Consider the following 14,053-nt stretch of genomic DNA (forward strand, 5'->3'; position numbering starts at 1 on the left):
GACTCATCTCTCCTTTCTTTTATCAGTATTAGCACTGACAGATGGTAATACAATTTTACAACTGTCTGCTTAACACGATGTACACTTTGAGATGTATTTTGATTTTACACCTATAAGATACCTTTGACTGAGATGAGTAAGGCAGAAACCTTAATGCTGATTTTATAACTTTGCATTTAGGAGTTCAGAGTCGACTTTCAGTGGCAGAAGGAAGACCACAGAGGTAAATAAAAGAAAGAATACTAAACATGTTGCTGTCTACTAATAATATTAATACAGTATTAATACATTAGATGATACAAATGAAAAGTCATTTTTTTCATATGTCATTCTTACACATTGCTCTAGGGTGAACATGATAAATGCATTTACACTTCCTGTATGGTGTATATGACAGAGATAGTGTATGAGAGTGTGTGTCTGTGTGTGCCTGCACATGTGCGTGTGAGAGTTCAGTACAGAGAGGTTTCAAGTCTAAATTCAAGTGGTGTAAAGTGCACTTAAGTCTCCCCTCTGACTGTTTCTTCCCACTAATGTGCATGTTTGTGTGTGTGTGCAGAAGAGCTAATGCACTCCGGAGGAAACGGGATCTCCTCGGGGAGGAGGTTTGTACACTACACCTAAGAGAACCAGAGGAGGTCAGGGCATCCACCTGCGCACAACACCCTAAGCGGCACAAAGCTGTCTTTGTAGAGAATGAGACACACTCACTAACTTGTACACTTTCTCCCACTCAACTTGACGCAACTGTTATCTTACAGGAGCAGTTAGAGCAGTGGTACAGAAACATCAGTGTCAGCGATATTGTTAAAGCTTAAGAGTAATTTAAGGAACTACTCTTAGCATCTGTTGTTTACTCTTTTCCAAGACGTACAGACCATTGCTGTCAGAGGGTACTCTGTCACGGAGTATTTTGCACAACTACACAGCCAGAGATTCCTCTTCAGGTAAATACTCCGCCTGTGAAGTGATTCCAAATGCATTCACGGAAACTTAACACTCTTTACCTGGGCAGGCTGGAATGATTACCCTTGATTTTGTCTTTCCCAGAATACTGCGGCTGCCTCAATGGCGGCTGGTGTCAGGAAGGTGGGGTGTGTGACTGTGCCCAGTTCCAGGCATTGGGAGACCGCTGCCAGATCAGTGAGTAATCCACCCATCTACATGTCTTCCTTCAGATTTGTCTTATAACCACACATTTTTGGTATGCAATAAACCAGCTGGCTAGCATCTTTGGTAACAATACCCTTTTTTAATAACATAACATAGTCAGTCTTCAAGAATTTGTGAATGTGCTCCACAATCATTCAACAAATGTTAATTAGCTGTACACACTCCAGCATTAATTATCAGATTTTCCCAGATCTCTTTCTCTCTGTCTCTCCTTTGTTGATACAAATCCACCAACCTCCATCTCTACTAAAACCACCCACCCATACACACACACGCACACAAAGACTTTACTCCCTAGAGGAGCTGATATAAAGTCACTTGAACTTAGGTAATAGGGTAAGGGCTGAGTGATGGAGTTTCTGGTTTCTATATTGTGAACAGGCTCCTTATACAGCATATCAGGAGATCTGAGGTCACAGTGATTGTAAAGACATTTTTCATTTCAATAAAAACTAATTTAGTGTTGACAAATGGTCGAAGGCAATGCAGTTCTTTAGAGACCACCTGTGACTCAGCTGAGACTTGAGGAGAAACCCTGAAATGGCACTGACAAGATAAAAAATATGAATTTTAAAAATAAAACACCACTACAGAAAGAAAATATGAAAGAATGTCATGAGTGCAGGTTTGTCATGAAGGTAATAAAAGCTTCACCCAAGAGAAATATCAAGCTCTCCCACCGTAACAGATTATAATAATTGAGGCAACTGAGCTATTCTTCAAAAAGTACTGAATAAAATTTGAAAATTATATTTTTTAAGCATTAATGTCTGAAATTGAAGATATGTAAAATGAGTCATTCATGTCAGAGTATTAAAATCAGAAGATGTGTTTGCTGTCAGCGCAACCCACCTCCTCAGATTTTTGGGAATGGCCCTCGGCAGCATCTTGGCATATCCTGCTATGGGGATTTCCTCTAACAAAGAGCTTTTAGAAAATTCAGGAGTTCATTTTCCTCTGATAAGTGCAATGAAATAGAACATGATGAAAGGCATAACGATGATAGGTCAGTTCATTTGTGTCACTATCATTACAAGAATCTTGTCTGACTGAAGTGCCCATTTTTCCTCTCAGTACCTAACCAGGGCCAGGATAGAGATGGGATCTGCAGGTCATGGGGTCAGCACCACTATGAAACATTTGATGGAATATATTTCTACTTCCCTGGAACCTGCTCTTACATTTTGGCCCAGGATTGTCACTCAACTACACCGCAGTACACAGTGTGGGTAAGGCTAGTAATCAGTCTTTACTCTATGTCTATATATTAGCTTCTTGCTACATTGCCATGTTTGCTGTTAAAACAAAGCAATACGGAAGTTTCTTAAATAAGCTAAACTGCAGTGGCATCTGACTGCTTGTACTGAATAAAATAACAGGAAATAGGAGATCTGTAAAGGCTATAAAACAGTTGTTAATAATGTATGCTAAACACAGACACTTTAAGACCTTGCCACATGACTGTTTTATAGCCTTTACAGATCTCCTATTTCCTGTTATTGTATGTTGTGCTGACAGCAGATAGTTGTTAATAATGTATGCTAAACACAGACACTTTAAGACCTTGCCACATGACTATCTGCTGTCAGCACAACACCGATGTGGCATATTTCTTTGTGCCATTGTTTTCTAAAAACTCAACAAAAAAATTGCCTTACTAAGGACAAAAAAATGTTTTTAATTATGATTAACCTTTTCAAAAAAGGTGCCAAAGTCATTCTAATTATGTCTTTATCCTTGCAGCCATATATTATTAGATAATGATAGTCTGCAAAATTTGAGTTGTAGCTTTAATGAGCCCTTGTTCATAAATCGGTATGCTTTTCCCTCTGTGGCTCTTATTCCACTTCTATCATTTTCTGGTGTTTGTCAGGTTCACAACAGCAGAGTGTGTGAGGGGAGTGTGTATTTATGTCCGAGAGCTCTCAGTCTGTTCTTCCCAAACGAGGAGGAGATCCACATCTCGGGATATCGGGTCCACCAGGGAGGTCGCAGGTGCATATGAGTGTGTGCATGTATGTGTGTGTTTGTTAACTGCAGAGGTGTCAAAATAAAAACTAAAAAGGAAGAAAGAAAGAAAGCATTTGCTCGCCATCCCATCTAAACCTACTGTAAAATCGATAGAAGACTATAAGTAAGATTTTCAAAGACCTGACGTCATCCAATGATCTCATGATGTTTCTGTCTCTGTATAATGTCAGGTTAAGTTTACCACAGACCGTGGGCGGTGTCTTTATTGAACGACTGGCTGATTACCTGCTCGTGAAGAGCGTGTTTGGCTTCTCTTTGGCCTGGGATGGAGGCTCGGGCGTCTACCTGAAGATGAGCGAGGAGCACCAAGGCGCCCCTTGTGGCCTGTGTGGAAACTTCAACAATGTTGCTGGTGATGACCTCACCACTGCTCGCGGTAAGACCGGCCTGACTGGCGACTCATCCTCTTATCCCTTCTCTCAGCACCCACTCATCATAATTATTGTTATTATACACTCAACACTGATTCTGGCCAATTATAGTAGCAGTGGGACCTGGGGAGTCTAGAGTGGAAGGACAGGGGAGAACTGGTAGTTTTGATTTGAATAGCTGGAAGAAGCATGGACTTTCCTCATATGACCTAGTAACATGAACTACGGTGCCCCGCTTGTTTGGGAGGAGAGATGACCAGTAATGTGGAGATGAGCCCAAGGAAAGACAACAGACAAAAAGGAACCAACTACAGCGCATTTCTACACGCACATATTTCCTCTTAGTGCCTCTTATAATCAGCCCTCTTTTTTATGTCTCATGTTATTGTGTTTAATGAATTAAAGAAATAATTTAATGTATGTTTGAATGGAAAATCTACTCCATTTTTACTCTGTGTATGTGTTTTTATACATTTTTATCTTTTGTCTGTACCTACGTCATGCTGGGTATACCACATACAGCTGCACATATGTGTTTACTTTAGGTATTCGGACTGATGAACCTGCACTGTTTGCTAACAGCTGGGCAGTGGACCTTGCTCATGAACGAGCCTGTCCCTCAGTGGATCTTGACTTTAGTGGGCCCTGCCAGTCTGAGTCAGACATGGATGTAAGAACCACAGAAGCAATATTTCCACTTAATAACATGTGCAAAGACAAATCAGGCCCACCAAAGTGCACCATAATAAAACCTTTTTTAGCAGTGTTAATTTTTGTTTACTTCTGGTGGTATATTATGTTGCATATATTCATACCATACTTTATTTGTATGCAGGATGCTATAGAGAAATGCAGTGCGCTTCTCTTTTTCCCCTTTTTGTCCTGTCATGAAAACATCGATCCCAATCCCTTTGTTGCCAGTTGTGTCTCTGACCTTTGTGTGTAAGTAAAAGCAAGCACACTGTCGAGTAGATACATTCAACCTTTTGCTTGAGTTGAAACTTTTTGCATAGAAAGCAGTTCCCCGAAAACATTTGATGCATGTTTTCAGCTCTGATGATGAGGAAACTTTTTGTCGAGCCTTGGTGGAGTACACCCGAGCATGCTCCCATGTTGGATATCCCGTAAGAGAGTGGAGAGACAGCTTCCCTTCTTGCAGTAAGTAATGGCTGCTGCTCTACGATTTCAGCGGAAACATGAAAACTTGTATAATGTATTTAGTGCACACTTGTGTTCTACTTTTATTGTTAAGCCAGTTGTTTGTGTTTATGCTCAGATGACGGCTGTGAGGAGAGTTTTGTGTATAGAGACTGTATCAGCTGCTGTCCACCTACCTGTACATTTGAGAAAGAATGCCTGGGAACCAACCTGCATTGTCTGGATGGCTGCTACTGTCCTGATGGTATTCAAAGAACCCCCCCAAATTTTTTTAATGTCTCTGAAATTGTTGACTGATCTCAGATCCTTGCATGCAGGTCTCATCCTGCAGAATGGAACATGCATTGCTGCCTCTCAGTGTCCATGTGTTTATCATGGAACGTCATATGTACAAGGACAGGTGCTACAACAGGGATGCAGTGTCTGGTGAGTGTGGAAAACTGTTACTGTGTGAGAATATAGCACAGCCAACGTGTTGCTAACTGTTTCTGTTTTGTTTTTTCAGTGTGTGCATGGGTGGTGTGTGGAACTGCACTGAGAATAACTGCACAGGTGAGAATCCCATCGAAGACAGCCAAAGAAGAAATAATGCATCCAGATTTAAAAAACAAAAACACTCTTCTCTTTGTCTCTTCTTAGTTGAATGTTCAGTGGTTGGGGACGTGTTTGTGACGACGTTTGACGGAAGGATGTTTCTCCAGCCAGGGGCGTGTCAGTATGTCCTGGCAAAGAGCCGCAGCAGCAGCAGATTCACCATCACACTACAATATACTACTTGTGCAGAGGTAGCACACACAACTACTTTTGCACACACCTAACAAGCCTGCAGTGTTCCTTTAATCCAGATATAACTGCCCCTTCCGTATAAATGTGTGTCAACAGCAGCAGGTGTGTATTCAGTCAGTGACAGTAGTGCTGGATGAAGATGTAAGTCGCCAAATCACTTTGACAAGAGAGGGGGAGGTGATAATTGGTGTAAACCCAGCGCCTGCCCTGCCATATGTCGATGGTAGGAATCACACGATGCACACACACACACACACACACACACACACACACACACACACACACACACACAATATCAAATGGTACATGTAAATACATTGCTAGAAATAGTTAAAAAAAAACAACCAATTGATTCGATTTTAAAACTTCTTCCTGACATACAGATGCAGTCGAGGTGCGGAAGCTGACCTCTGTGTTCACACAGCTGAAGACTGGGATTGGTTTCAGGCTGCATTATGACGGTCGAGGCGGAAGGGTCTATGTGCAGCTTGACAGCCAGTGGCGCGGACAGACGCTGGGACTCTGTGGAACCTACAATGGAAATCTACGAGATGATTTCCTGTGAGCATGTACTTCCCACTTATACGTCAGTATTGAAAATGTGACTTTTGCTGAGAATATTTTTGTGGGGGGTAGGTCTCCAGCGGGTATGATAGAGGGCACTCCGCAGCTTCATGCCAGTGCTTGGAAGGTGTCATCTGCCTGTGTTGCTCCAGTTAATCTACCTATTACAGACCCATGTGAGATGAATCAGCACAACGGTAATAGTTTCAATTACTGTGGATTTGGTTATTATTCTTTCATTTTAGCCTTAATGAAAAAATATGAAGAAAGAAAAGGATTAAGGCAAAACTTTAGGGGTTTGAATCCCAGATTGTACTATGCATTCTAACATTACTGCTTTCTGGTTTGAATTATGAATTGCTCAAGTGTTAGCTGCAGGCAATCTATCTTGTCAAAGGAACTATGAGGATGTGTTAAGTTTCGTGTGGGCTTATGTGTCTTGTAGTATTCTACGCATCCCAGTGTGAGGTGCTTTTGGGCACTGTGTTTGCTCCGTGCCATGGCTACATCAGTCCACACATCTACCAGCAGCAGTGCCGCTATCAGGCCTGCCGCTGTGGGAGCAGCTGTTTGTGCACTGCACTGGCTCATTACGCTTACCTTTGCTCCAAACATGGAGTCAACATTAATTTCAGATCACAAGTCTCTGAGTGTGGTAAGTTTCCATAGTCTGGATTTTTTTTAGACATTAATTTGTGCCTTTGTGATTTTTCTTCTTATTGATATGAGATTTAAGTGTACACTGCCCCAAAATGTAGGCATTGTAAAGGGATTGCAGAAGACTGTAATTTACCCCAGAAAAACAAATTTGTACTATTCTCTGTGTGTGATATACAGGAGTGGTGTGTCTTGGTGGAATGATGTACCACTCGTGTGTGTCGTCTTGTGGCCGGTCCTGTCGGGCAATGTCCAGCAATGAGACATGTACCCCTGATGATTGTGCCGAGGGATGCGGCTGTCCAGACGGCAGTTTTTATGATGATGTGCGCCAGCGCTGTGTGCAGCTGTAAGCCTTAAGCACCTCATACATCATCCTTACTTACTAATGGGTATCAGTTGCCATTTGGCCAGAAAGGACATACAATGGCACACAAAGCACTTAAACACAAAAAGCATCATCATTAAAAAATGTAATCAAAATATTCTCATGACTTTCTCCTCAGGTCGCAGTGTCACTGTTATTCCATGGGTGGGGTGTCACAACCAGGAGAGGTGACCTTCAGTGCCTCTGGGCCCTGGTGAGTCACAGCTGACCGTAAGCTGCACTGAAAATTGAAAACCCACTCTTCTTGCTCTTCAAACTGCACACAGTGCAACATACTGGCACACACCATGATCCATTTGAGAAAGCAGTTTAAGCTTGAGTGATTGTCAAATGAGATGTAGAGCACTTAAACTGACCTTGTGTTTGATAACATTATTCTCTTTCCCAAACACTCGCCCCTTTTTCTCTCCCTTCCTGTCTCCACCATCAGCCTGTGCAGAAATGGGAAGATGGAGTGTGTGCCAGAGGAAAAAGGTAACCTCTCTGCACTCCCCCCTCCTCCCTTCAGTTCCTGCTTTCATCCGTTCCAGTAACAAAGTGGCATTTCAGGCTATGTCCCTCTTGCTGAAATCAAGAGCCTTATGTCTGTAGCTGTGGCTTGTTTCCCATGACTTGATGTTGCAATTGGTGTTTATGGCAACTAGGGCATCGATTTTCTTGTGTGTGTGTGTGTGTGTGTGTGTGTGTGTGTGTGTGTGTGTGTGTGTGTGTGTGTGTGTGTGTGTGCGTGCGCGTGCATCAACATCATAGAGCCAGATAGTATAGAAGTCGGGGAGTGTCCAGAGGGGAAAGTGTACCACAGCTGCACTGAGCAGAGGGGAGGAGTGGCCTGTGCACCAACCTGCCGCAACCTGATGTTGAACCTGACGTGCCCACCCAGTACACCATGCATACCTGGCTGTGTCTGCCCTTCTGGGTAATACAAAGACTTAGTGACTATTTTCAAAATAACATGAGAATGTATAGGTATTTGTTCGTTTGTTTTTAGTGGCCTCCTACCTGTTAGTCAGTCACTTTTTTTTGTTAATTTTAATACTAATTGTAATCCCTGCTTTACCCGTGTTAGGATAGTTACATTGAAACACAAAAAGTGGTACCTTAACGTAGTTAAAACACCTTTCACCTACCCCAGGACCATTTGCCATTGGCATGGGTTGCACTCACCACTGTGGACTGTGTGAAAAGAAGCATCTTGCAGGCATCAGCATATATGTGTCTTAATTTCACTTACAAGATTTTTGCCGATATTCAGCAACCAGAGCACAAAGTACTCTGAAAGCTCATGTCCAGGGAAAGACTGGTTTTCAGTACTGTCACCATAATACTGGAAAAAAACCTTCAATGCAGCTTAAATTTAGGAACACTAATTCCTGTTAGAGTTTATATTTCTAATAATTGTGACTGTTTTAATTAGTGGGGAGATGACTGATTGTTTTGAGTTTGTGTTTGAACTGTTGAATCTTGTGTTTATGTATTTTCTCCACCATTTTTTCCAAAAAGAGATTTGATCTCCAGGCCTAAAAGCTAAAGTGTTAATTGCAACACAGAGACAAACACAGATATGGGGTTTGAGTGTTTAAGTGTTCGCATGCTTTGTACCACCTACTTTTGTTTTACCCATGAAGGCTGGTGCTGCACCAGGGGGAATGTTATTATCCAGAAAATTGCCCTTGTTCCTGGCTTGGACTTGAGTACCTGCCTGGAGAAACTGTGGAAACACCATGCTACAAATGGTAAACACCTTTCCTGCCTCTGTATTATTTACAAAGTAATAATGAGGTTCCTTATAAGGTTGTCAATCATCTCCAAACAACTGATTCTCAAAGCAGTTACAAAAGAAAGTTTGTCTTTTGTCCCACCTCTGCTTTGTTTTTGCTCTTCTCTTATGCACCCACCTGTCCATCCCTTTAGCGTGTGTCACCGTGGCTATTTTAACTGCAGCTACTCCCCGTGTCCAGCTGTGTGTACTGTTTACAGCGACAGGCACTACCACACCTTTGATGGCCTCGAGTATGACTACCACTCTGACTGTCAGGTCTACTTGCTCAAAGTGAGTAGGCTGGCTGTGTGGATTTATATAACAACTTTCTAGTTAGCACAAAAAAAAACTAATAAAGGTGTAAAATTATATAATTTGCTTCCAGTGACAAATTTATGGATTCATTTTTGGCACTGGAATGTCAGTGGGGATTGTCTGATAGAGACTGTGCTAACCTGTGCCAGAGAAGTTTGTGTGATTGATTGCGTTTAAGGGCAAAGGAGGAGCATCCTTAACAATTCCTAGCCAACACTGATATGGATCTGGGAAAGAAGATCCAAGCTGGTTTCTAATCTTGGAGTTTGGGTTTTAATTAGAGCCGATTAAGGCATGTATGTGTGTGTTTGTGTCGGTGGGTTGGGACCACTGTAATGCTAGCAGACGCTGCGCAAAGCTGTAGTGACACAAAGAGACCAGTGTTCACTTCAAACCCCAGGGCTCCTGCGCTCCCAGGGATATAGAATTAGAATTAGCAGAACAGACATTCAGAGCTCGCAGGCCGCCTGCCACCATGCAGACCTGAAAAGAATGGGGAAGTTGGTCAAAACTGTACTTTAATAGTCTACAGTTGTTTCCTCTTTTTGTCACTTCTCATGTGTCCAGGATGATGATGTTTCCTGAACAGGTAGAATGAGATTCCATCTCTGAGTCTAGCACGTGGTGTTTAGATATTTGCTTTCTGACTGCTGTGGCTTTAGTGAGGAAAATTTTGAACAGACAAAAAACACAACAAAAGTATTTTGTTGTGTTTGCTAAAAAAAACACAACTTTCCTTACAGTAGTAATATTTTGCCTTCTCCTCTCATCAGAGTGCAGGAGAGACCGAGGTATCCATTGTTGCCCAAAACAAAGACTGCTATGAGAGCGGCATTGTGTGCATGAAAATCCTGGTCATTCACGTGGGACTTACCAAGATCTACTTCACTGACAATTCTGGCAACCTTGTATGGATAATACAAACACAGTAACAAGCTGAAATATTTCAGTAAAATCCAGTGAATCCTGCTGATGTCACGCTACCTGGTTTATTTTGTGTTAGAGCCCTTCCACTGTTGTTGGTCGAGGGTCAGAGTTTGAGCTCTGGAAAGCCGGCTACTACACTGTCATCCACTTCTCAAATCAGGACCTGACCATCCTTTGGGACCGCAAGACGACTGTGCACATCAGAGCTGGACCTCAGTGGAAGGCGTGTACTAGTAGCACATCTGAAATTCGAAGTGTTGTTATAAGAAAAATATGACAAGTTGTCTGCTTTTTCGCTCCAGGGTCTTCTCAGTGGGTTATGTGGAAATTTTGACAGTGTGACAGCGAATGATATGACCACCTCCAGCCACATGGAAGTCAGTAATGCACAGACATTCGGCGATAGCTGGGCCCTGGGACAGGTATGAGTCAGCTCATTTCCTCTACTCCCCTTCATTGATTCTTCTTTTGCCCTCTTTTCTCTTTCTGTCTTTGTCCATCACCCTCAAACTCACTACCTCTCTACCTCCCTGCTCCCTGTGCCCGTCTCCCTCGAGTACACCGTGATATTTAAGAGTAATCAGACACTTGATCGCTTTCTGTGTGTGTGTGTTTTCTGTCTTTTAGTGTGAAAGCGACTATGTACTTGAGCGACCATGTGAAGGGGACTTAGGGAGACAGCCGTACGCCAAAAGAGAGTGCGCTCTCCTCTACAGCGATGTCTTTGCACCTTGTCACAATGTTGTAAGTGCCATTCAAGTGACACATATAAACACACACAAACACAGAAACCTGTGTACAGAGAGACTGCAGCTATGAAAAGGTTATATCATTTGAAAAAGGGAGCTATAGGGATTAATAAGGGGTTATAGGAACAACTCTTAACTAATCCTGGTAAACACACTCTTTAAAGAGATTCACAAGCTTGCCACTCAAATTCAAATAGGGCACACCTAGTGTTTATTATAGTGTTATATTTCAATTTATGACCAGTAGATGGAGCCATGTTTTTATGTACAGTTTTTTAGCCATCACTATCAACCAGTGGAGAGTCCATTTCACTTCATTGCTTAAACTACATTTCAGAAAATACATACATTTAGAATTAACTAAGAGGTTCAGTAGAGATTATCATAATAAAGCAAAAGTCAATCTTTGAACATGTCTGTATTCAAACAAATTTCTCTCTGTCTTATATTCTTTGCAATAAATTCATTTTTCTTATTAAACTTAATGTGCCCTCTTTGATCTGATCTGATTCACGTTCTTGTCATGTTCTGTTTGCCATAGTTGTCCAGTGAAGACAAATACGTTCCCTTGAAGCAACCTTTAGAGGAACATCATTTAGTAGTATATTCCTTTGAGATATTTCTGAATTCCTGCTACTTTTTTTTAGCACTTATTTAAAGTATGTTTGTATTCTTTTGCACTAAAACAGATTTATTTGAGGAAACAACAGTTTAATGTATTAATTCATCAAAAGCAAAAAATATAGATTACAACGAATTCTCAACAGAAAAAGAATCATGCTTGCAGACAGAAGACTATAAAAATGTAAATCAATACATTTTTAAATATGGTACAGACACAGCAGACCTGATAATAAGCAGGAGGCAATCCCACAGAGCAGGATTTAAAATGTCAGAAGCACAGTTCCTCTTTGTTCTCAGTTTCGATGGTGGGATAATTAAGTGCAGTCGGTCAAAAGATATGAGTGGTCGTAGTGGAGAATACAGGGTGATGAGTTCAGATATACAAGACTCTGCTATGCCATGGCATGCTTTTAATGTTAAAAGCAGAACTGAACTAAATTATGAAGCATATATTCATATAAAGCATGTCAGTCTGTGCAATTCAGCAAGAATAGGGTAATGTGTTCTTCTCATTTAGTATCATATATGTGCCTCACTGCCTCATTCTGAACCAAATGATTTTCAGTAAATGCTTTAAGATACAAATCTAGATTTGCAGTAATTAAGGCAAGGATAAATAAAAACATTAATATCCCAAGGCAGTACTGAGCTAACTTTGGAAATATTTCTGTACAGCTAGATCCAGGCCCAGTGAGTTTTAACTCATGTTAGTGTTGAGCTAGCATTCAGTCTTTAATAGTAAGGCTGTCACAGCTGGTCTGTTGATGTAGTGTGCAGTACCCAAATGTAGACACATGAAACCACTAATTATATGAAAATGAGCATTTTATTGGCTGATGCAAGTAGAAACCAAACAATAACAATCCCAAAGAGTAAAGACATCTAATCAACAGGGGTTAGAGGGACACAGGTGAACACAATTAACAATGGATGAAAACAATCAAGGAATCAAGGAAAGGCGGATAAAACACAGAGGAAACAAAAACGTTCAATGTAAAACAGGAAATCAGATGCTCTTACCAACACTAAACAATATAGGAGATAATAGGAGACAAGGAGACAAAAGGGACCAAAGCATAAACGTGGTATAAGACAGGAATGCATAACACAAACACTGTCGAGACCACTTCTACAAACAATTCTAAAAATAGACAACAACTAAAATACAAACAAAAACAAAAAAAACCCTCATCACTGGGACAGATACGAAGTAAATATACTGCTCTTTAAAATTCCGAAAAAAGGAACACTTTTATGCCTAACACCCTAACCTTGTCTAGTTGGCCATGTGCTCACGGCCTGGCACTGTGGAGCCTGATTTGCCATAGAATACCAGAATTAGGAGAGACACACATACCTCTACAGGCTAAGCAATGGCATCCTGACTGCCATAAGATATCAAGGTGAAATCCTTGATATCGTCCGACGTTACGCTGGTGCAGTGGGTCCTGGGTTCCTCCGGTGCAAAAGCATGCCCGGCATCATGTGATTAGAGAATGCAGGCAGTTCCTGGAGGTTTGATACCAATCAGTGGTATCAATACCTTATCAGTTCCAGAATATAACAATAACCATTCACAACTTTGAAATCTGTCTCTGTCTACGCTGATAATGTGACAGATGTTTACAAATTATAGGACAAAATATGATTCACATGTCCTGTTAAACATGTACCTGTTTGTTATTAGCCTCTGACAAGCACTGGGGTAAAAGTGACAAATTTATTGTTGTTAGTGTTGTTGAAAATAAAATTTTACAAGAAGAGAAATAATAATATGCATCAGGGGCACAGAAAGGGCTTATTAAATGTGTTTCATAATAACATTCTAGTAAAATGCTAACATCTGAATATTAATTGTAACCTTGTTGCTCCAACCTGGTTGCAGCACACGTCTCTACTTGTTATATTTTCTAAAATTATAGTAATACAGAAAAGTATTATTTGCTCCTGTTTATGTACATCATAGTAGCCAGTGTCAAAGACAGAGTTAACCTTCCCTTTGGCCACACCAACTCATTGCTGATGCATAGTTTGTCATAGAGTTCATCTGATACCTTCTGCACCAGAGGTTGACCCACATTTCTCTGTCCCGATATCATCGGTCTTTCCTGTCTGAATTATTTAAAACAACTCTCCCCCCCCCCTCCAAAAAATAAGACCTCCCTCAGTTTCTCCCAGCGAGATTTGGCCTCGTTCATTTCATGATTGTTTGTGTGGATATCTTCCTGTGTGTACCCTTTCAGGTTGATGTGGCCTGGTTCTACAGGAACTGCCTAACAGACACTTGCAATTGTAACCGTGGGGGAGACTGTGAGTGTCTCTGCACGTCCATCGCTGCATACGCATACAAATGCTGTCAGCAGGGGGTCACAATTCACTGGAGATCACCTTCTGTCTGTCGTGAGTACATACATACACAGACAGACAAATACAATACAGGCTTCTGCTGTGTGGGTCAGGGACGTGACCTTTGCTTACCTCTTTGACCCATTTTCTGTAGTCACTCTTTGCATCAGTCAATATTTTGCCATTTTTCACAAGATTAAATAAT

The 14,053-nt window shown here is 41.3% G+C and overlaps 1 protein-coding gene across 4 annotated transcripts in view; it reads left to right on the plus strand.

The window, feature by feature from the left end:
• Positions 1-14,053, plus strand: part of otogl (otogelin-like) — a 29,097-nt gene that overhangs the window by 778 nt on the left and 14,266 nt on the right. For 2 of the 4 annotated variants that reach the window (XR_014277783.1, XM_082540434.1), the window contains 29 exons: positions 181-223; positions 560-605; positions 869-947; positions 1,051-1,143; positions 2,248-2,402; positions 3,047-3,168; positions 3,375-3,580; positions 4,121-4,245; positions 4,411-4,517; positions 4,627-4,733; positions 4,852-4,977; positions 5,051-5,159; positions 5,239-5,285; positions 5,373-5,518; positions 5,616-5,742; positions 5,903-6,080; positions 6,156-6,280; positions 6,529-6,738; positions 6,921-7,089; positions 7,247-7,321; positions 7,559-7,602; positions 7,879-8,044; positions 8,754-8,861; positions 9,040-9,178; positions 9,976-10,110; positions 10,206-10,352; positions 10,432-10,551; positions 10,757-10,873; positions 13,746-13,902. Coding sequence is in view for 3 of the 4 variants with exons in the window: in XM_082540434.1 (XP_082396560.1) it covers positions 181-223; positions 560-605; positions 869-947; positions 1,051-1,143; positions 2,248-2,402; positions 3,047-3,168; positions 3,375-3,580; positions 4,121-4,245; positions 4,411-4,517; positions 4,627-4,733; positions 4,852-4,977; positions 5,051-5,159; positions 5,239-5,285; positions 5,373-5,518; positions 5,616-5,742; positions 5,903-6,080; positions 6,156-6,280; positions 6,529-6,738; positions 6,921-7,089; positions 7,247-7,321; positions 7,559-7,602; positions 7,879-8,044; positions 8,754-8,861; positions 9,040-9,178; positions 9,976-10,110; positions 10,206-10,352; positions 10,432-10,551; positions 10,757-10,873; positions 13,746-13,902 (3,528 nt within the window). In the remaining variant the exon portion in view is untranslated. The remainder of the gene's footprint in view (positions 1-180; positions 224-559; positions 606-868; positions 948-1,050; positions 1,144-2,247; positions 2,403-3,046; positions 3,169-3,374; positions 3,581-4,120; positions 4,246-4,410; positions 4,518-4,626; positions 4,734-4,851; positions 4,978-5,050; positions 5,160-5,238; positions 5,286-5,372; positions 5,519-5,615; positions 5,743-5,902; positions 6,081-6,155; positions 6,281-6,528; positions 6,739-6,920; positions 7,090-7,246; positions 7,322-7,558; positions 7,603-7,878; positions 8,045-8,753; positions 8,862-9,039; positions 9,179-9,975; positions 10,111-10,205; positions 10,353-10,431; positions 10,552-10,756; positions 10,874-13,745; positions 13,903-14,053) is intronic. The other 2 variants (XM_082540435.1, XM_082540436.1) reach the window with 2 other exon arrangements.

This window comes from Aulonocara stuartgranti (genome assembly GCF_965226115.1).
Source record: "Aulonocara stuartgranti genome assembly, chromosome: 7".
Taxonomy (NCBI): Eukaryota; Metazoa; Chordata; class Actinopteri; order Cichliformes; family Cichlidae; genus Aulonocara; species Aulonocara stuartgranti.